This window comes from Patagioenas fasciata, chromosome Z (assembly GCF_037038585.1).
Source record: "Patagioenas fasciata isolate bPatFas1 chromosome Z, bPatFas1.hap1, whole genome shotgun sequence".
NCBI classification, from domain to species: domain Eukaryota; kingdom Metazoa; phylum Chordata; class Aves; order Columbiformes; family Columbidae; genus Patagioenas; species Patagioenas fasciata.
Genome location: NC_092560.1, coordinates 19,425,727 through 19,447,433, shown reverse-complemented (window position 1 = coordinate 19,447,433; position 21,707 = coordinate 19,425,727). Strand labels below are relative to the sequence as shown.

Below are 21,707 nucleotides of genomic sequence, written 5' to 3'. Positions count from 1 at the left end.
ATGTGTGAGAGGACTAGGGAAAACAAAGAAGACATATTTAAAGTAAGGTAATCAAGGTTTGCAAAGTTACTGTTTGTTGGTTGCAGTTTAGGGTATAGCTGACTGAGTTGTTGAAATCCTTGAACTTAACATTTCTCAAAATGTATTCTTTGCTTACCATTACGAAACAACCTCTTAGAATTTGTCACAGACATCTTGTTTAAATAGATAATTAAGTTATTTTTTGAACATAAGGTCTGAACAATAGGTAACAAAAAGATGGACAAGATACTATACACGTGTTCTTGTTGGTTCTTCTATTATGAAAAAGAAGGCTTATGATAAATGGCTTATATTGTAGAAAATTAAGAGTTTCAGGCAGCAGTTTCAGTAGTTAGCAATACAAGCTAATAATTTTATTTTGTTGTTGTTGTTTTGTTTTTTGTTTTTAGTGTTAGGTTGGGTTTTTTTTTTGTTTTTTCTTTAACTAGTACGGAATACTGGTGCAGAATCCACCTGGCGCCCCACAACCCCGCTGCTGTTGCTTCTTTACCTCTGTGCTGTAAATTATGAAGCAGTCATTTCTACTCGGGCCTTATTTTGCTGCTCTGGGATTTTCAGGTTATTCTTTGCTGTGTGCTGTAAACCATTTCATACTATCTATGCCATTCCCCTGAGAAGCTGTAATTCATAGAGCCTGTCACTGTGTTGTATTTCTAAACTACAGATAATGGAATCTAGAGATTTCCTGAATTACCCCAAACCCTCTTATATTCCCTTGGTAGTGGGGGCAGCTGAGGTACTTGGAATCCAAGTGTATTCACCAAAACGGTGGTGACGAAACAAAGCCAACAGCATCACCCGAGGTGGTGAGTGTGATGAACATTAATTCTATTTGCAGCACAGTTAGGTAGCTTCTGGAGTGACAGCAGCTACTCCTTTCATTCACATCCCTGGGAAGCCACAGTTTAGTCTTAAACCATTGGTATGTGCAGGACATAAAGATTTTATTTAGTCTTATCCTTTAAGAATAGGAGGAAACTTTAGTTCATTCTCTTGTCAGGTATGAGCACCAGAGCTATCTCTACACTAAACAATACCATGAATCTTAAATGTTGTTATTGGCAGGACAAGGTGTCAAATCTTTGAGTCTTGATGCTTTCCTGTTTATAGTGTCTTCAGATAGTGTCAAGCTTGCAATATTTAAAGCGAAAACTACTAAGGTTATTGTAATCTTACTTTAGTGGCTGATATAATGTCATTATGTTCTTCTGTTTTGACTTTAGAAAAACCTGACTTTGTTGTAGCAGGCTATTCCTAGCGCGTTGAAGAGTGCAGCTCACTTTCTGTAGATTTCTTGTTTTCCTATTGTATTGGTCTTGAGGTGTTAGGTTAGAGACAGGGTTTTTTTCCTCAGTAATATCTGGTGACTTCAATGTCAAATGTAGTTAAATACTCTCCATGTATCATGGTGTCCTTTTTTATGGGGAGAGTACGAATGGTGAGGAAAAAGTAGACCAAGTAAGTGTTTCACTCTTGGTGCTTAGCTAAGAAAATAGTGTTGCTGATGAGGACTTTCTTCTTAAATTTCTTTTTGTGTTTGTGTACAGTGTATAGTACATAAAAATATCTTATCAGTATGTGTGTATATTTGTATACATATATCCTACTTGTATGCGTACATATACATATCCACATATACTTTATGTGTAGATATGTATATTTCTACATATCTGTATGTATGGGTTGCTATATACATCCATATATATGGGTGTTAAATAGGCACATATGTTTTAAATGCCACTCATTGCCATTGTTAGATCCAATTTGCACTTTCTGAGTATTCTGTTACATTCTTGCCTGAGAATATAATTTCACTTACGACTGGACATCCTTATCCTGCTGCAGTGACAGGCAGGTGTCTCTCTTGTAGGGTGCTTAGTAGTTTTCTGATTTGAGTAAGCATATTAGTAGATATTTTGATCAGAAATTCATTTTTATCTTGTAACTGTTTTTCTTATCATCATGGGGTTGGTTTTGTATACTGTCTTTGAGCATGCTGCAAGCAAATTAGTAACAGAATCACACAGAATCACTGAGTGGCTGAGGCTGGCAGACACCTCTGGAGACTGTGTAAATTATACATGTTGATAATATCCCCCTGAGCTGTCCCTTTGCCAGGCTGAACAGTCCCAGCTTTCCCAGCCTCTCTATGTATGGCAGATGCTCCAATCCTTTCATCATCTCTGTGGTCCTTCACTGGACGTACTCCATTAAATCCATGTCTCTCATGTACTGGGAAGCACAGAACTTGGCACAGCACCCACATGTGTCTTACCACTTCTGAATAGAGGGGGAGGATCGTGTCCCTCCCCTGGCTGGCAGCACTCTTCCCAGTGCAGCTGAGGATGTCATTGGCCTTTGCCACAAGTGCACGTTACTGAGTCATGGTCAACCTGGTGTCCACGAGGATTGCCACGGCATTTTCTGACAACCTGTTTTCCAGATGGTTAGGCCCAAGCCTCTGCTAGTACATGGTGGTGTTATTTCCCAGGGGTGGTAATTTGTACTTTTCTTTGTTGAACTCTATGAGGTTCCTGTCAGCCCATTTGTCCAGCCTGTTGAAGTTCCTCTAAATGGCAGCACAAACATCTGGTGAAACAACCACTGCCCCTAGTTTTGTGTCATGAGCAAACTTGCTACTTCAATATAGGAGTGCCATGCTTTCTTCCAGTCCTTATGAAACCTTCACCAATAGCCTCTTTCAGCACTTGTAGGTGCATCACATTAAGTCCCATGGACGTGTGTATATCTAGTGTGTTTAAATGTTCCCTAATCTGATCCTGTGAGTCACAGAGATCTGGGATTGCTGGAGGCAAATGTTGCCTTTAAACACAGAGCTGAAGAAGGCATTGAGTGCTTTGGCCTTTATTACGCCCTTTGTTACCAGAGCCCTGGCTGTTTTCAGCAGCGAGTCCAATTTATCCCTTCATTTTGCTGCTGATATACTTACAGAAGCCTCTTGTTGCCCTTCATGCCCCCCACCATATTCAGTTCCACACAGATTTTTGTCTTTCCTAACTTTACCATTGTATACTTAGAAAATGTCTCCAAATTCCTCCCGGTCTCCTGTCACTGCTCTGCGTCTTGTATCCTTCTTTTTGCATTAAATTTAGTTGGGGAGGTCCTTGTTGATCCATGCAAGCCTCCTACTAGTTTTTCGTGACTGTTTGGTCATTGGAATGGACCATTGTTGATCTTGGAAGAGGTTATCCTTGAACATCAACTAGCCCTCATGGACCCTTCTTCTCTCCAGACCAATTTTATACTGAATTCTTCCAAGTAGGTCCCTGAAAATGCTCAAGCTGCTCTCCTGAAATCCAGGGATGTGATCCTACTTTTTGCCTTTTTCCCTCCTCTCCGGGTCCTGAACTCCCATCATCTCAAGTTTGCTTGTCATAGAGGTACTCCAAAAAGACTCCAAACAAATAATAAGCTTATACCAACTTCAATTTGGAAACAAAACCAAAACAACAATCCAAAACCAAAGGACAGAAACCAGTGCAAAGTAGGGCCGGTAGTCCAAAATCAATCAGGATTCTGACAACATTTAACAAACTTGCAGGCTTGATATACATCCCAGGAAATGTCCATAAATGGTGTCCCTGTTTAAGGGGAGTTCTCTGGTCATTGTCTGCTGCTCTGAGAAGACCACTCAAAGAGAGTCTTTGGTGGGGGCCCTAGTTTATAGCCCGGTTGGATCTGAGCTGTGGTCATTATGAGCATGGTCCAGAAACTTCTCTGAGCCTGGGGTGCCTCGTTGTCTGAGAACCCTGTCTGTTGACTAGGGACTGGATGTATGTGACTGGAGCCACCATGCCCTAGGATGGTGGACTTGATGGTTATCATCTGATGCAGGTGTGTATGTAATGACAGCCACAGTGGGTCACAAAAGGTATGAAATAGCCAGCAGCTGCTGGGTTAGAAGTCTTAGACTTTATCAGGGCGTGTGCAGCTGCCACATTGCTGCAGACAAGGCTGACCTGACCTTTACATCCTTGATCATTTCTTCCTTGTTTGTAAGTATAAGGCCCAGAAATGTGTCTCATCACCCTGCTGATTGCCTGTGGCAGGAATTTATCATCAAAGCACCCCAGAAACCTTCTGGATTGCTTGTGCCCTGCTGTGTTGTCTCTTCAGCATATACTGGAGTGATTAAAGTCCCCCATGAAGACAAGGGCCTGCAAACATGAATCTTCTTCCAGTTTTCTGAAGTGGACTTCATTCTTCTTCTTGATCAGAAAGGACTGACAGGCAACCACCGTGTCATTGTCCGTAATGGTTTGCCCATACCTGGCCCACACACTCTCAGCTGGCTCGTTGTCCATGGCATGGCAGAGCTCCCTCCGTTTACACTACTCTTTGACATAAAGGGCAACTTCTTGCCATCCCAGCCTGTCCTTTCTAAAGAGCCTGTCTCCGTGCATGGCAGTGCTTCCAGTTATGTGTGTTATCCTACCCCCATACTGATGACTTGTCAACTCTCCCTTATTTACGTGCGTACACTTGAGGTGGGCCTCCCTGAGCCTTGTATTATTTATCACAAGGTCTTTCCTCTCACACCAACCTGTGCCCTTTGGTTGGCAGCCCAAGCTGCAGCTCTTGCACTTGTTACTTGGTCAGCATTTCTGTCCCCTGCCATTCCTAGTTACAGCTGCCCTCACCACTTTGGTCTGTGTGTTACCAAGGGTCCTTCATTTTGTGAATTTTTGTTGCACCAGGGGTGCTGAATAATTCCTGGTGTGACTGAGCATAATTTCCTCCTTCCTGTGTATAAAAGAAATAAAAAAGGTTCCCCTTGTGGATTTACAATGTAAAAATTGTACAGCATACACTGAAGAGGATGAAAGCAGCTGTAGTGCACAACTGCAAGGTAAATACAGTGTTTGAGTATTTCCGTGTGTCAAGAATTTTTGGATTGCAGCTACTTTGGCTCATAGAACTTTTTATTAAAAAGAAAAATAAAGCAAGTTAGGATATGTGTATGAAGAAATACAGTTTGATTTTTAAAATGTGATGTAATGGGACTGTGACTGTGTTTTCTTGTGTTTTAAAATCCTTGAATTTAACATGAGCAAACATGTTAACGTGTTCTGACTGTGCTGCAGTTCTTGGGTGCCTGCGAGTTTTAGTTTCCTTCCTCATCGCCTCCCCATCAGAGTATGACTCAAAGCCGGATAAAGTCCGCAGGAAAGGCTCCTATTGACTTTAATACACTTTGCGGGGAGACTATTAGAGAGCATATTATACTGTGCGTTCTCAGGTGACAGACACAGATAACTGCATTGATGTCTGCATACAAATGAAAGAGCAGCAACATAGCAGAGTGGTTTTGGCAACCGTGACTACCCACATTTCCAACAGTGTCTGAGGATTCAACGCTGTACCATGTTTTTCCCTTCCACAACAAATCGAAGATCTGATTGGAGTGTGCAAAATCAATATTATCTGTGTTGTAACTGAAGTGCAAAGATATGTCATTTTCCTAGTATATACTCACAGGGAAATGAAACAAGTGCTAAGTTTGGAAGCCTTTCGCACAGGGTGTCAGAAAGTGCTAATACATCACTGCATCCTTATTTGTGCTGCCGTGCTTGTGAACAGAATTAAATTAGCACATATGAAATACATACTGCAGTTGTACTTTGGCCTTATTACATGGAGTCCTTAATGCAACTCTACTACTGTTAATGTTGAGGAGTTACTTTATGTCCCATTGAGAACAGGAGGACTTAAATGTTCTTAAGTGTTCTTCTGTATTGGCCTGTTAACAGGCTTTTATAAACACAATTTTTTAAACAACATTTAAGTTGTCTGACTGTGCTATTGTGGTACATGTAGCTTCACTTTTTATATAAGTATTCAGATGTTGTACCTTTAATGAATGATCAACATATTAAGTAGAGGCACAGGTCTTCATGAATGTTTTTGGAAAGTTCCTTTAAAATACTTTTTTGTCCTTCTGCAGTTTCTTAGGAAAACACAGCAAAGTTGCTGCAGCTGCTTACCTTTCTTATGCTAGTCTTTGATCGGACATCTCCAGCAGTATTATAAAAATGTAATGAGAGCTTATGTTGTTAATGATAATTCTAGGTACACAGAAGTTGCATATGTGTAAGAGGTCACCAAGAAAATTCTTTGAGGAAGTAAGGAAGAAAATTAGTTGGAGTGATAAACTTCTATTTCAGTATCTGTATGTAATACTCGTGTGAAACATGCATGTGAATTAAACATGGAATTAAGTAGAAAATATATAAAAATGGATTATTGGAGTCATCTGAACTTTTAAAATCTGTTACAGAAAATATTCCAAGTTTTAAATTGTTGTTTATAATAAGTAAGAGCTAGTGATCTTTGTTTCTGCCTTAGTTTATAAATTGTATCAGCAGTACAGAAAAATTCTTAAGCAGACTAGTTATAGTAGATCTATCCTATGGTTGCATTACAACGTGATTCCTATTATTGTATTTATAGAGCTTTTATTGTTGTGTTATATAATATCCACCAAATTTACTTACTTCAGTTCTGGTTGTTATAGTATGCTGTACCTGCAGACAAAAAGTAATTTATCACCAGACATACTTCATGTGTCTAGGGAGCAGATGCATTTCAGAAAAGAGACTTGCATTACACATACTCTACAAGTTAGAGAAAAACTTAGATCTTGGTTCTAATTACAAAAAAAAAGAAAAAAAAAAATCTTATTTTACAAGCCATGTGTTCTAAATATTTTACATTTTGACACTTAATGCTAAATAGTTAACTGAATATTGACTAGAAAGTGTTGATCCAGTAGTGAAAATCCATTTATTTTAGAGCAGTTAGAGCATTAGAGGGAAATTGAAAGGCTTTCTATTTTGAAACTTAACTGTTTTGTAGATATTTTGTAAAAGTATGTGATAAATATTTGATATGTAACTTCCAGTGTTTATAAGAGAATTGATAGAAAAATAAATGAAAATAGGAAGCTCATTATCTACAATAAAATTATTTGAACAAAATTGTTTAGTGGAGGTCATTGTTGTTCTTTTTCTTAATTTCGCTTTATTTCTTTTTTGTTTTCCTTTGTGCAGGAAGGAGTTACAGGAACTGCAGGATCTTTACAGACAAAACGTTGAGCATACCGTACAGCAGGCTGAGCTGATAAAGCAGCTTCAGGCTCTCAATACTGATACACAAAAAGTACTGAAAGACCAAGAAGATGCTCACACAGCTGAAACAACATCATATCAAAAAGTACGTCATTGTGCTTTATGGTTACATGGTTCATTTTGCTTAGAATATGCAGTTCATGATGAAATTGTCAAGCTGGGCCTAAGTCAAGCCAGAATCAGTACTGGGTTTCTGAGGATGTGTTTGGTTGACGTTTTGTAGCACATAGCGCACAGTACGCTTTTGTGTATTTAATTCTGCACAAGTTGATGACTGACTGCAGTGACAATAGACATTATGTCTTTTATTCACTACAATTGTAGCCCAGCCAAGCTACAAGTAGACTTCCATCATAGCTGTTCAGAACATGTATAAGCCAGGGCAAGTTCTACCTATCTATAGAATAATTTTGGTTGGAGTAGACCCGTATGATCATTGAGTCCAACAATAACCTAAATCTAGCTCTAAACCATGCCCCTAAGAGTCTCAGCTGTATGTCTTTTAACACCCCCAGGGATGGTGACTCCATCACTTCCTTGAGCAGCCTGTTCCAATGCTTTACACCCTTTCCATGAAGAATTTTTTCCTAATATCCAATCTAAACCTCCCCTGGTGCAACTTGAGGCCACTTCCTCTCATCCTATCGCTTGCTGCTTAGGAGAAGAGACCAACACCCTCCATGCCACAACCCCCTTTCAGGTAGCTGTAGACAGCGATAAGGTCTCTCATCAGCCTCCTTTTCACCAGGCTGAACAACCCCGAATCCCTCAACTGCTCCTCATCAGACTTCGGTCCAAACTCTTCACCAGTTTTATTGCCCTTCTCTGAACTCTCTCCAGCACTCCAATGTCTTTCTTGTAGTGAGGGGCCCAAAACTGAACACAGGATTCAAGGTCAGGCCTCACCAGCACCGAGTACAGGGGGATGATCACTTCTCTAGTCCTGCTGATCATGTTATTCCTGATACGAGCCAAGATGCTGGTGACCTTTTTGTCCACCTGGGCACACTGCTGGCTCATGTTCAGCGGGCTGTCAATCAGTACCTTGAGATCCTTTTCCACCAGGCACCTTTCCAGCCACACTTCCCCAAGCCTGTAGCGCTGCCTGGGCTTGTTGTGATGCAAGTGCAGGACCCAGCACTTGACCTTTTTGAACCTCATACATTTGGCCTCAGCCCAACGATTCAGTTGGTCCCTCTGGTATGGCCTTCCTACCCTCCAGCAGATCAACGCTCCCACCCAATTTGGTGTTGTCTGCAAACTTACAAAGGGTGCACTCAATCCCCTCATCCAGATCATTGATAAAGAGATTAAACAGAACTGGCCCCAATACTGAGCCCTGGGAACACCACTTGTGACTGGCCACAAAATGGATTTGGCTCCGTTCACCACAACTCTTCAGGCCTGGCCCTCCAGTCAGCTCTTTATGCCTCGCAGAGTACACCCATCCAGGCCATGAGCTGCCAGCTTCTCCAGGAGAATGCTGTGGGATACGGTGTGAAAGGCTTTACTGAAGTATAAGTACACAACATCCACAGCCTTTCATTCATCCACCAAATGGGTCACCTTCTCATAGAAGGAGATCAGGTTGGTCAGCCAGGACCTGCCTTCCATAAACGCATGCTGAGTGGGCCTGATTGCTTGGTTGTGTTGTATGTGCTGCGTGATGGCACTCAACATGATCTGTTCCATGACCTTCCCTGGCATAAAGACCTGTAGTTTTCTGGATCCTCATTCCAGCCATTTTTATAGATGGGCGTCACATTCACCAACTTCCAGTCAACTGAGACCTCCCCGCTTAGCCAGGATTGTTGATAAATAATGGAAAGTGGCTTAGTGATCACCTCCACCAGCTCCCTCAGTATCCTTGGATGGATCCAGTCTGGCCCCATACACTTCTGTGTGTCTAAGTGGTGTAGCAGGTCACCAGCCATTTCCCCTTGGATTATTTGGGCTTCTTTCTGCTCCCCATCCTTGTCTTCTGGCTCAGGGCTGGGTACCTGAAGCACAATTATTCTGAGTATTAAAGTCTGAAGCGAAGAAGGCATTTAGTACCTCAGCCTTTCCCTCACCCTCTGTCACTGTGTTTCCCCACACGTCCACCAGAGGGTGGAGATTCTCCTTAGTCTTCCTTCTGTTGCTGATGTATTAACAGAGATATTTTTTGTTCTCTTTTACAGCACTAGCCAGACCCAGCTCTAGTTGTGTTTTGGCACTTCTAATTTCCTCCCTGCATAACTTCACTGCATCCTTGTGTTTTTGAGTAGCCTGCCCCTTCTTCTGAAGGTTATAAATTCTCTTTTTATTCCTGAGTCCCAGCCACAGCTGTCTATTGAGCCAGGCTGGCTTCTTCCCCACTGGCTCATCTTTCAGTACACAGGGACAGCCTGCTCCTGCACCTCTAAGATTTCCTTCTTGAAGAGAGACCAAACTGACTGGACTCCTTTGCCCTTCAGGACTGCCTCCCAAGGGACTCCGCTAATCACCCTCCCAAAGAGGTCAAAGTCTGCCATTTGGAAGTCCAAGGTAGTTCTGCTGACCACCCTTGTAACTTCTCCAAGAACAGAAAATTCGGTCATTTTGTGATGTCTGTGTCCTAGGCGACCTCGAGTCAACACATTACTCATGAGTCCTTCTCTGTTCACAAACAACAGATCCAGTGGGCACCTTCCCTAGTTGTCTCACTGACCAGCTGTGTACGGAAGTTGTCTTCCGTACAATCCAGGAGCCTTCTAGACTGCTTCCTCTCTGCTGTGTTATATTTCCAGCAGACATCTGGTAAGCTTAAGTCCCCCATGAGAACAAGAGCTAGCAATCAGGAGACTTCTCCCAATTGCCTTCAGAATATTTCATCTGCCTCTTCATCCTGGTTGGGTGGTCTGTAACAGATCCCCACCAGGATGTCTGCCTTGTTGCCCTTCTCCATGATTCTTGCCCATAAACACTCAATTGGATCATCACCCTCATCAAGCTTCAGACAATCAAATCACTCCTCAACATACAGAGCTCTCCCACCTCTTTTCCTTCCTTACCTGGGGGTAAGACAAAGTAAATTATAGAATTAAAAAAAAAAAGTAACGAAGGTAAGTAGCAGGAGTTACTGTTTCATTTTCTGTTCTCCAGTCAGTGCTACTATAGTTGTTAAATGGATCCTTTGAGTCATTCAAAAAAAAAAAAAAAAGGTGCAACTGAAGATAATACTAAGGATCTTCATCAGTGTTTATAAGACAATATTCTTCTAGACTAGTTCTACAGCACATGAAATAAAACTGGGATTGCATGAGACTGTTTGAAAGCATGACAAAACTCTTTGTAAAGATAACTTCACCTTGCATAATAGTGACTTTGGCATTACTATCTACTTCAATTTGGGGAAGAGTTTAACCTGTTTTGTGAAAAATAATTTTGCTATTTCAAGTTACCTATGTATTATGGAAAATTGATGGGTATACCTACATAGCTATAAGTGGGTCTACCTATATAGCTATAAGTGCAAGCCGCTTCTAAACTGGGCTTGTCTGAAAATTCAGGGTTGCTTCAGAAAACTGGTTCACTGTTCTTGGTCTGTCTTGGCAGGACTTTAAACTTCTTCTTAGCTGATCATACAACAAGAACAGGAATAGTGTGGGTTTGAAGATTAGTCCTTTTGTTTGGTAGCTCACAGATGACCCTAAATTTTGCTGGTTTGGAGGTGCTGAATTCAGTATTTTTTGAACATGGAGGAGTAAGGTTTGCCTCTTAAACCAGCAACAGCTAACTCAAATATTCTGACAAATTACTACTGTAGAAGTTATAAGCTGTCTTTTTGTATAATGTCTAAATATCTAATGCACCTGGAAAAAAGACGTTCTTTTTTAAAAATAAATATATGTTTTTAAAAAAGTATACATTAAAATAGTAAAAAAAGTGAAAAAAAAATAAGGTGGGGGAAAAAAAGGCAGAATAGATCTAATAATATTTGTGACATTGTTTGGCTGTGAGAAATTCGGAGGGCGGAAGGAGTTCCTTTATCACAATAATCCTGTTACATGCTTCTGATTAGAATAACTGAATAAAATACCCAGCTATAATTACTTCAAGCAACATGCATTTTTCCAAATCACAAGATACGCAGTCCTACTGAAGTCACAGCACGCCTTTGGAAAACTCAGCGTCTATAAAAATAATACAAATGCCTATTTTTCCCTTGAATAAGAAAGGCAAACTATTGTAGACAAATGTGTGTTTTGTTTGCCTTCCCTGCATTAATAATATGCAGGCTGCAATATCTAGATAAGGATGTGTCAGCTGTTCTGTAGACTCACAACAGAGTATTTTCCTACTGCTCCGAATGGCATTGAGCCAATCAGTGTGTACATCTTATGATATATTCTCCCTTACAGCAAGATCAATGACCTCTCTGTCAGTGGTCAGAGAGGCAGTATATTCTGTAGCTCAGGCAATCTGGTTGGCTCACATATTCCAAGTTGATCTTAATAGTCTACCATTTAGGAAGAACCACTCTTTGTGCTGATGTTAATGTATAATATGAAACAGTAGACTGAATAAAAGAAAAAAACCCCCTTTCGGACAATCCAAATCAAAGTAATGAATTTGCACTGGATTACTGGATTATGAGTAAATCCATTGAGGACCATTTTTCAAGTCCATCTGTAGTGGGCAGCATATACATATGAATATCTGTAATCTTTTTCACCAAGTTGCATTGACTTGTTGTACTGCTATATTTTTTTTTCTTTAAGTACAAATTTTAAGGGTGCTGTGTTCTACAATAATTGCTTTATGTTTTAGCATTTATGGAAACAAAATTGATATCCATGTCGTATTGTAGCTGTAGTTCTCATTTTCAAGGATAGGGAATATTTTTCTAAAATGTATTAGCATCTGTTTTAGTGGTCCCAAATACTCTGGGGGCTTCATTCCTTTCTGGATTTAATGAGACTCGATAGGTTTGTCCTCACCAACAATTTCAAGGTGGAGAGGCTTCAATCAATACTAGGGATAATAAGACAAGAAGATATTCTGAACACCTTAGCCAGCTTATCACAGTTTTCTGAAATTTACAATTTAGGACCTTTGTTTTTATAACGTAGCGTTTTCCCTTGATCTGATGTGGCCTTTAGATTCCTTTTTAATCATACTGATTAAAGATCTCTTAGTGGAAGGCACTTTTAGTGAAGTGGAAATACCATTATTTGTCATTAAATATGAAATAGTGATTCATGTCCTGGAACTCAGCAAACAGAAAATACTGTGGATAGTGGCACAATACATGTCTGTGATGAGGAAAAGCATTGTTCAGTGGTTAGATTTTTGGCATAATTAGAAAATGCAGTGAGAGTTTTACAGTTCGGAGGCATCGCAGAAGTCTGCATCGAGTGTACTGGAGCATTGAACGTACCAGAAAGTAGATGTAAATATGATAGCATCAGATTTTCAGATGTTGTGGCTAATTTTGTACCTGCACTTGCCTTTGCTAGTGTTTCTCATGGTGTCAGTGTGTGGAGAGAGTTTGCTCTCCTTCAAGCCTGAGAAATTGTAATCAGAATGTCAAGTTACTGGTTTTGCTATCCTAAGGTTAAATTTTACTACTTGCTGTCTTTTTGTGACTGCAGCAACCTTTAAGCATAGTAAAGAATCATATAAATGTGTTTATTTTTATGTAAACAGCATTAAGTTCACAAACTAAAAACTAAAACTATACAGATGGGTAAATGGTAGTAACAATGCACATTCTCCTTCAAATTTGAATGAAAAATGTAAGTCCTTTCACACATGATAGGAACTGAGAGAAACTAACTTTCCAGTCAAATATGCTGAAGCCGACATCAGTAATAAGTGAATCATCATTTTTGTAGTCCATTTGGCCTGTGAAAGTTGTGAGAAACTCAGATCTTTAATAAAGATTATCTCATATTTCAGTTCAAGCTTCACAGAATCACGGAATTGGAAGGGACCTCAAGAGATCATCTAGTCCAATCCCCCTGCTGGAGCAGGAACACTTAGATGAGGTTACACAGGAAGGCGTCCAGACGGGTTTTGAATGTCTCCTCAACCTCCCTGGGAAGGCTGTTCAGTACTGTTTTCTGCTCTTGGAAAGTGTGCTAGTTAGGTTAGTCTATATTTATGTATTGTATACCAAACTCGAATAGAGTTGGTCACATGCTAGCAAGTAGATTTTGGCATCAGGTGGGCCCATAGTTTAAAGCTGAAGCAACAGTGGGTAGACTCAGGATCTCTCAGGGTGATGTTAAACTCAACACTCACAGTTGATGATTTTCATGCTTGAAAACTCCTGTACTGATACACTTATTGTGCTGTGCATAATGGTGTATATTGATCTTTGCAGAATGCTTAAATATTTAGAAAATAAAAGTAAATAATCTATAATGCCAAATCTGTCACTAATGTTTGCAAATCATTGTCTTAAGGTATCTGGCAATGATATTGTATTTTTTCACCATATGAGAACTATAGATGAAAGAAATTATGTAAACTGGTGAGACAGTGGAAGAAGAGTTGTGTGTCAAGAAAGGAAGAAAAATCTTAAGATTAATCTTACTTAAATCTGTTTTTGAGTGATGCCAATTTTGATCAGAGTTAGAATTTTGTTTATAATCAGATTGGTCCCATGATGGAAGATTTTAAATTATACCATTTGCAATATGAATTACTAACTTTTTTGTGCATTAACTAGCGCTGGTGTTCTTTGTTTTTCTGGGAGAAATGCATCAAAAATTTTCTATATTCAAAAAAGCAATCCACAACCCTTACCACTAGATAGCCATATAAGCGCAAAGAGTTGCATAAAACTGATCAGGTGAATGAATATTGGAAGGCCAAGACAGGCTTTGAGGTGGTGGATCAGTCAGGAAACGGGACATACTGGATTCATTTAAGCAGATAGACTCATCAGTTTTTATGGTAACAACGCTAATCGAATAGACGGAAATGTCCTTTTCTTTTGTGTTCTCTCTTGTTATTTTGGAGAAGGTGTATTGCTAAAGTTAGCCATTTTACATGGTTTCCAAAACAACCATGCTGTTTGCAATTATATAATACCATAAAGTTGAGGAAAGCATGTCTTTTCTTTTAGCTTATATTGGTCACCCTTGCTTGTAGGTTGTCTGATGTTACTTTCTTTTGTTTTTCTTCTTAAGCTCTCATTTGTGTCCGACATTCTTCTCTTCTATCATAGGGAAGTTTCATGTTCTCTCGTCTTAAAAAAAATCACTCTACCTCTCCTTTTCCATTTTAAAACTAAATGCCATGGATGTGCTCTTTTAGTCTGCCTGGGGTGCCTCTTGAATTTCACCGTAGAGCTTCTCCAGCTAATTTCTGCCCTTGCTCTTTTCAAATTCTCATAAACAAGATGATCTTGTAACATGGATTTCTGTGATGGTGCTGTAATAGTTTCCCTTGTAGTTTTATTGTTGCTTAATTTAGACATTTTTCCATTTGTGTCATTACTATATGTCCAACATTACTGAAGTTCAGGTTCATTTACTCAGATCTTTGTAATACACTGCTTTTTGGGGCGTGAGCATTTAGATATAACATTTAATGTAGGAAAATATTTGTTTTACACTTGGTATATATAATTGGCTTTTGTTGCATTTTAATGGACGGATCTACCATAGTGTTAGCTCCTCATGGGAGAATACTTTTGAAGAAAATCTTCCAGATGTCCCCACTTCCTGTGCATTAGTTGATATCATAGAAAAGTGTATGAGAGCCTTAACTAAGTGCCTTTTGGATCATGGAACTGAAAATTATTTTGGAACTGGAAAAGTGGTCCCAGATGTTAACTGGCATTCATTACATAGGAGCAGTCTAAACCTGATTTAAAATAGATCCTGCACACTTGGATAATGTTAGTGTTGGTCATTTGTGTCATCTGTTTCACTCTGCATTTTTTTTTTCCAGTTGCGCTATGATTCTGGCTAACATGCAATACAGTAGATAGTATAGGCTAATTATTTAGTTTTGTTAGATTTTGTTGGAATTTCTCAGGTTTCTTTGATCTGACTTAACTTAATTTTACTATCATACATATTTAATGTATGTCAGTATTTCACCTCACCCCACCATTATCAGGCTGTTAAATATTTTCTGTCACATTTGGGCAGGCTTTAGAGTCATATCTTTTGGTTCTCCTGGAAGTCCTAGCTTTAGTCTGGCATTTTTAGTTTACTTGGTGGCATTAAGCACACCTTCTGCTTTAATGAAGTTTTCTGTTTTAAGTGTCTCTTCAAAGATCTAGCAAAAAGTGTTTTCTAGTAAAATCAGTTAAATCAATATAGAAAATTGTTAGGGTAGCTGAGAAATATGGGATACTTTATTTTTTGTAATTCACCTAAGTTACCCTTCCTTCCTGACTGATAAATAATGCTCTTTAGTCATATAGACTAAATTTATTATAGTGTACTGATTTCAGATACTTTCAATCTTTTTTAATTTGTTGTTAAGTACCTTCTCCTGTAACAATCTATGTTGCCTGTCAGAGAAAGGGCAGCTCTAAGGCATTAGAAAGAGATTCTCAGAATACAGTCAGTGCAGCAGTTTTTGCAGAGCAGTCTTGTGTCGCTGCCTGTTGGCCTTTTTCTCTTCAACTACCAAGTTTCATAAAACCTATAAAGAATGATTTTTAATATTTTCCTTTTTCTTTCAATCTTGTAAACATATATGTATATATTTATATTTAATATCTCTTCTTGGAGATTAAACAATTTCCTGAATAAATCTCATATCTTATTGACATTCATGGAAGGTATAACTACTCACTTATGTACAGTCAAGACTTCACTTTTCTGTGAAGCTTGCTAGTTCTGAGATAAATAATTTACAACATCTTAGTGTTTTCTTTTGGATTTTCTACTCCATGTTCCATCTCCAGTCCTCTCTTCTGTATTTAACATACTGTCTCTCTACAACTGTCTTTCTCCATCTTTATTAACGGTAGACCAGTTTCACCAGTTTCATACTGTATGTTCTTAAATGTGCTTACTGCAGTGTGGTTAAATGTGGTGCCTCTTCTAAAACTGGGTCAGAAATGAGCAGAAAATCCCAAATGAATCCCATATAAATAGTAGGCATATATTTACTTCACAAAACAGTGCATGTCCATAAATGAAAAGACAGGGAGCCAAATGGAAATTTGGAATCTGTTCCAGATATCTATAGACAGTAGATAATACTTCTTTATTTTCATACAGATGATTTTCATTTTGAAATTTACTGATGCTAAATAGCTGGGGAAAAAAAAAAAAGAAAAGAATGAGTCCTGTAAACTAATACATTGGTGGTGTTCAAAAAAATAAATAAACCTCAGTGTAAAAAGATGTGAATATGTTTTTTGCCCATAGCTTTAAGCTAGTTTTATACTTGAAATCTATATGTTCTACTATTGCTGTTTTCAAAGCAGGGAAGGTTGGAAAAGTTTATGCTAGTAAAAAGACATGCTGTTTGTCTTGTCCTGGCAAATACAGACTACCAAAAATACCCATTAGCTACATTAGGGTTTGTGGCTGCCAGCTAGAAAAAAGCATCGTATTTTTGATGTTCTCCATTTATCTTACTGGGATGTTACCTTTCACATACTATAATTATGACCACTTAAGTGCTGCTAGTAATAAAACCAGCAAATTGTCTTAGCAGTATGATCTAGCTAATGAGCTGAAATAGTTATAGCTGGAAGTAACTGTGTCTCGATGTTCCATTCAGTTGGAAGGACATTATCTAAAAATGCATGTTTTTGATAAATGAACTTTTTTTTTTTTTTTCCTGTGAGACACATAATGATTTCCATAAGAAACTGGCTATTCTTGAACATGCATTTCTAGAGATGATGTAAGCTTTCTTAAATATATAAAAAAGATTCAGTAGGCACACAAATTTCAATGTAAAAGTTTGATTTTTAACACCCATTCAAAATATCAATCTGCCTGAGCTTCAAATTAATTTTGCCCCAAAGATGTGATCTCTGATCTGCTTTGAAAATAGGCAAGAGGTAATTTAGTTTACTTTGTCCTAAGTGGATTTTGAGAGCCCACGGGAATAGAAAATGATAGACAGAAGGAAAGGAAGGGAGGTTATTTCCAGATTTCTTACGAAGTGTTAGGTAGAACATTTCAAAATCTAGAAGTTGTGATTGTTTTCCAAAGGATTTAACTTGTAAGTGAGGTAAGCAGACAAAAGGGAGAAAGAAGTGTATCATTTAAGTAAAACTGACAAGACTAAAAGTAAAATGAAGAGTAAAATAAAGTTTTTACAAGTAAAATTACTCATGTCAGTTCCTTGTACTTATAAACATTATTGATAGATTTGGAAATTCTGCTTTTTGTATTTGATTAGTTTATTTCAGATGAAATGGCAGGAATGTATTTTCCAACGAAAACTGTCAGCTGCCGAAGTACATGCCTTCTACAGATTATTTTATGGTAGAATAAATAGTTGGAGGCAATATTACTTATTTTGAGAAAAAAGGACATGTATACAATATTCTGATTTCAGCAAGAATAGCTGAGCAGCAGCCAGTGATAAGAACTTCTAATATAGTCTTTGGGTTTTATAGTTAATGTTAAAAAAAATCCCATAAAATAATTATTTAAACAGATCAAAGTACTCTATAAAAGACAAGGATGGCATTTGGTATTCTTGCACCTTTATTTTCATTCCCAGGACAGATATTTCAATTTTTTGCCTATTCTCAATGCAGGATTATTTTTTTCTTTTGTATTTTCTGTGTCTTATATAAACTGTTTAAGAAGTAAAAGAAATCCTGATTTTAGGTGTTCGTTTCTATTAAAAATGGAAAAACACCTTTCAAACTTAAAGTGATTACTGCCATCACTATTTTCAAATGTATAGACTGTGACAAAAGGCAGGAGGACAAGTAGTCTGGAAGAATTGTCAAAACTTGAGACTGGTCTTTATAGACAAGTTACTTAAATCATACTTTCCTCCTGTATTTATGTAGCTATCCGCACTGAAGTTATTTTTAATCCTGTTATTTCTCTTATCCTCTCTCAGCTTTATAATGAGTTGACTTCATGTTTTGAAACTGTTAAAGCAAGTGAAATTCAACTGCAGCAAAGCTGTGCCTCTCTTCAGGATCAGTTACTTAGAAAAGATCAACTGATTTGTCAGCTACAAGAACAACTTCAGCAGGCTCATGATGCTTTAAAAGCAGCACATCAGAACTCTTCTTCAGAATGTGAAGTACAGGTGAGTCCACTTCTAGAATAATAGAAGTTGTGTCTTTTTGTTTTAAATTAAGCTTCTGTACCAGGAAATTTTAAAGGAAATTGTAGTTGTGGGTTGTTTTTTGTTGTTGTTTTGTTGTTTGTTTGTTTTAAGAAAATCTACAACTCTGCTTCTGCAGTATTGTAACTATTTCTGCTGTCGCTCATAGAAGGTACTTCACAAATAAATCTGTCCTGGGAAAAAAACTGAGAAGTGGTGTCAGTATTCAACAAGACTCTAATTTATATTCTGTAACAAAGACAACAAAAATGACATCAATGTGATTTTGGTCCTGGAAACAAATTTCTAGAAAAAATGTTGAACTTTCTGCATTTCCTCTGTGAAAATGAAATTTATTGGTCCTGATTTATGGTGGGGAGAAATATTTGTCTAAAAATGTCTAAGCTTTAATGTTCCATTTGGAACTGTTATAATAAATCCATCACACAAACATGCCTCCAACTTGACACCTGTGCCAGATCTTATATGTATACCTCTGACATTTTCCAAAGGCCAATTCATGACTTAAAGTGAGTTTGATAGGCTTTGAATGGTCTACCTGCAATGGTTTTGTAAACTCTGTTGCTTAGTTTCTTCCATAGATTTGTCAATGAGACGTGCTTATGCATTCCAGCTTTACTATTAACAGCACTCTTTCACTTGATCAAGCAGAGAAAGGAAAATAGTTAAGGTGATAATGCTCATTAAATTCAACACTTTGTGTAGGTAGGTAAGGTAGATCTGTAATCAAGGATTTCATTAACGAGCCCAAAGGAGTTTGAATATTAAAAAAAAAGTAGTGTTTAATTTCTCAAAGTGTGTGCAAGTAGCAATCTGCTGTAAAACAGAAAAATCACAGAATGCAGTATCTCCTGGACGTGTTCATGATGGTCGTTCCAGAGCTAATGTGCTAACTTTGTCCAGAGTATTACTGAAGTGTTTATCATAAGATTCTTAACCCGTATTTTGTATGATTTTTAAAGTTCCCCTTAATCTAATGATTTGATAATTTTGTTTCATGAATGATAAAAAACGTTATTTTAAGTCTTTCTTGTGGAGTGTTTACCTCTTGATATGTTCTTGACCTTTTTCCAAGTCTTTGAAATAATTGTTTTTTTTTTTCTTCTTTTAGATTTTGGTGATTTCTTTGAAATGTTATAAATATAAAATTAGTCTCAAGTTCTTTCTGTTCTAAACACAGCTTTGGATCATGGTTTTTGAATGCTTAGACTGTATTTCTGAATTCATTTTTCATTGCTTTGAAGAGTTTTTTGCAGTTTATTTTGTCAGATTTTTTTTTTTTTCAGAAAAGTTTTTATTATATCTGTGGATAATATTAATTGAGGTTAAAGAGACCTTCACTGTCTTTGTGAAGGGATTTTAGAATGTTTTCCTCCAGGTACAACATTTATATTGTCTGACCTGGATATTGTGTGACAGTTTTTTATACATTGGATTTGTCTTTATTACCTTTAAGGGTTTACTAGTAATTGATAATTTTGTTACTACACTAACCTCCTACATTTTTCAACATGTGGGACAGCACAGTTGACTCCTTCCCACTAAGTAAATGGAGCATCTATTGCTATTACTTATTTCTTATAATTAAAGCAATCTTTAACTTTTTTTTCTCCCCTTAAAATACAGCAGTTGAGTTTCTTTAAAAGCTCGTAGTGTGAAGCTTTGCTGAAATCCAATTCAAATCCTTGTAGATAATTTCATTTGGATCAATTTTGTTTACTTCTTAAAAGAACTTTAGGAAATTTCTGAGGTTAAAAGTAAGACTATTTTAAAAGCTAGTGACAACCTGCGATTCGTGATTCAACTTTATACTTTATTTCTTTCAGATGTTTTCAATTAATCACATCCAGTGTGGCCGAATTATTACTGTTTCTTTTGTTGATTTATTCTGTGTCTCCTTCTAGTGGTGCCTGAAATTGAAGTACATTAACATACGCTCCATACAAATTAGGATCCAAATGTGAAGCAGTCCTAAATTACTTAATAGTGAATGAGGGTGCAAATAATTGTTTTTCTGTAGCCTTCTGTTGGCTTTCTGCTATGTTTCCATTTTGATCCTTTCTCAGAATTTTAGACTCCCTGGCACACTCCCTGTTGCTAGTGTATTTGAAGGAGTGCATTTGTCATGATTATTCGGAGAATTTGTTGTTTTCTTAGTGAATGTAGGTTCAGTCAGACCTTCTACAGAAATATATCAGTTGAACATTTATGTGATTTGTCATGAGCTCAGTCAGATATTTACCAGTTTTAGTGGAGAAGACATAGTAGGAAGGAAAAGCAGATAATTTTCAATAATGGATGTAATATAGTATACTAAATGCAATATATGAATCTTCCTTTTTTCAGTAAATTAATCTTAAACCAGGCTGTGATGGTAAAAATTATTAGCGTTACTGAAGTAGCCTCATAGGGAAGGAAATACGTAAGGTAGTGTCCACAGTTGCTAGGTTTGTAGAATTGAGATGTTAAGCAATCTGTGCTTATGTGCTTAACATGCTCAGTATTCTCTTTTGACTAACAATCTTCCGTTCTGCTGTAGCAAATATACCAAATTTTGTTGACATGCAGTCTTGCTCTGGGAGTGTATCATAATGCTCATTGTTGGCTGCATTTTGATGACAGCTATATTTCCCATTATCAACTTCACTGTCTTGCATACATGTTAGAAAGGTATTATTGTGTGGTTACACAGCTGAGGTTTCTGCAGGGGAAAAAAGTCATTACCTATCATTACTTCTGTGACCTGTAAGATGACCAGAACCCTGGTTGTTTATGATTAAGAGATGATTAAGAGAACATCCTCATTCATTCTGCTGTCTCTTGATAGCAACATCGGTAGAACAGGATGGATTTGGAAGACAGACTTAATTAAAAGGACACCAAAGCAATGCACACATTTACTAGTTTTCCTGTTACCATTTTTAAAAACAATTCTTCATAAAAGTGTAAGTTGGTTTAAATGACAATTGTATTTCTGCTATAATGATTTCTTGAGCATGTTCAGATTTGTGCCTTGCTGAAAGTTTATCCTGCGGGACATGCTAACAGTCCATTGACAGCACTAATATATCTTCTTCAGACTTTTACTAGCTGGGAAGATTATACATCAGTGTTGCATATGTTCCTGGATTTCAGCTTTTCTTGCTGTTGAAATTACTTTGCAGTCAGGCAAAAATGAATTTTATATTATTGGCTTTATTACCAAGAATACCTCAGTTTTCTTTCATTAAGGGTAAAATATGCCTCTTTAAA

The 21,707-nt window shown here is 37.7% G+C and overlaps 1 protein-coding gene across 5 annotated transcripts in view; it reads left to right on the top strand.

Annotated features, from left to right (window-relative positions):
- CNTLN (centlein) overlaps window positions 1-21,707 on the top strand; it is a 189,861-nt gene that overhangs the window by 55,951 nt on the left and 112,203 nt on the right. For all 5 annotated transcript variants that reach the window (XM_065860629.2, XM_071801724.1, XM_065860630.2 and 2 more), the window contains 2 exons: window positions 7,113-7,275; window positions 18,222-18,416. In XM_065860629.2, coding sequence (XP_065716701.1) covers window positions 7,113-7,275; window positions 18,222-18,416 — 358 coding nt within the window. The remainder of the gene's footprint in view (window positions 1-7,112; window positions 7,276-18,221; window positions 18,417-21,707) is intronic.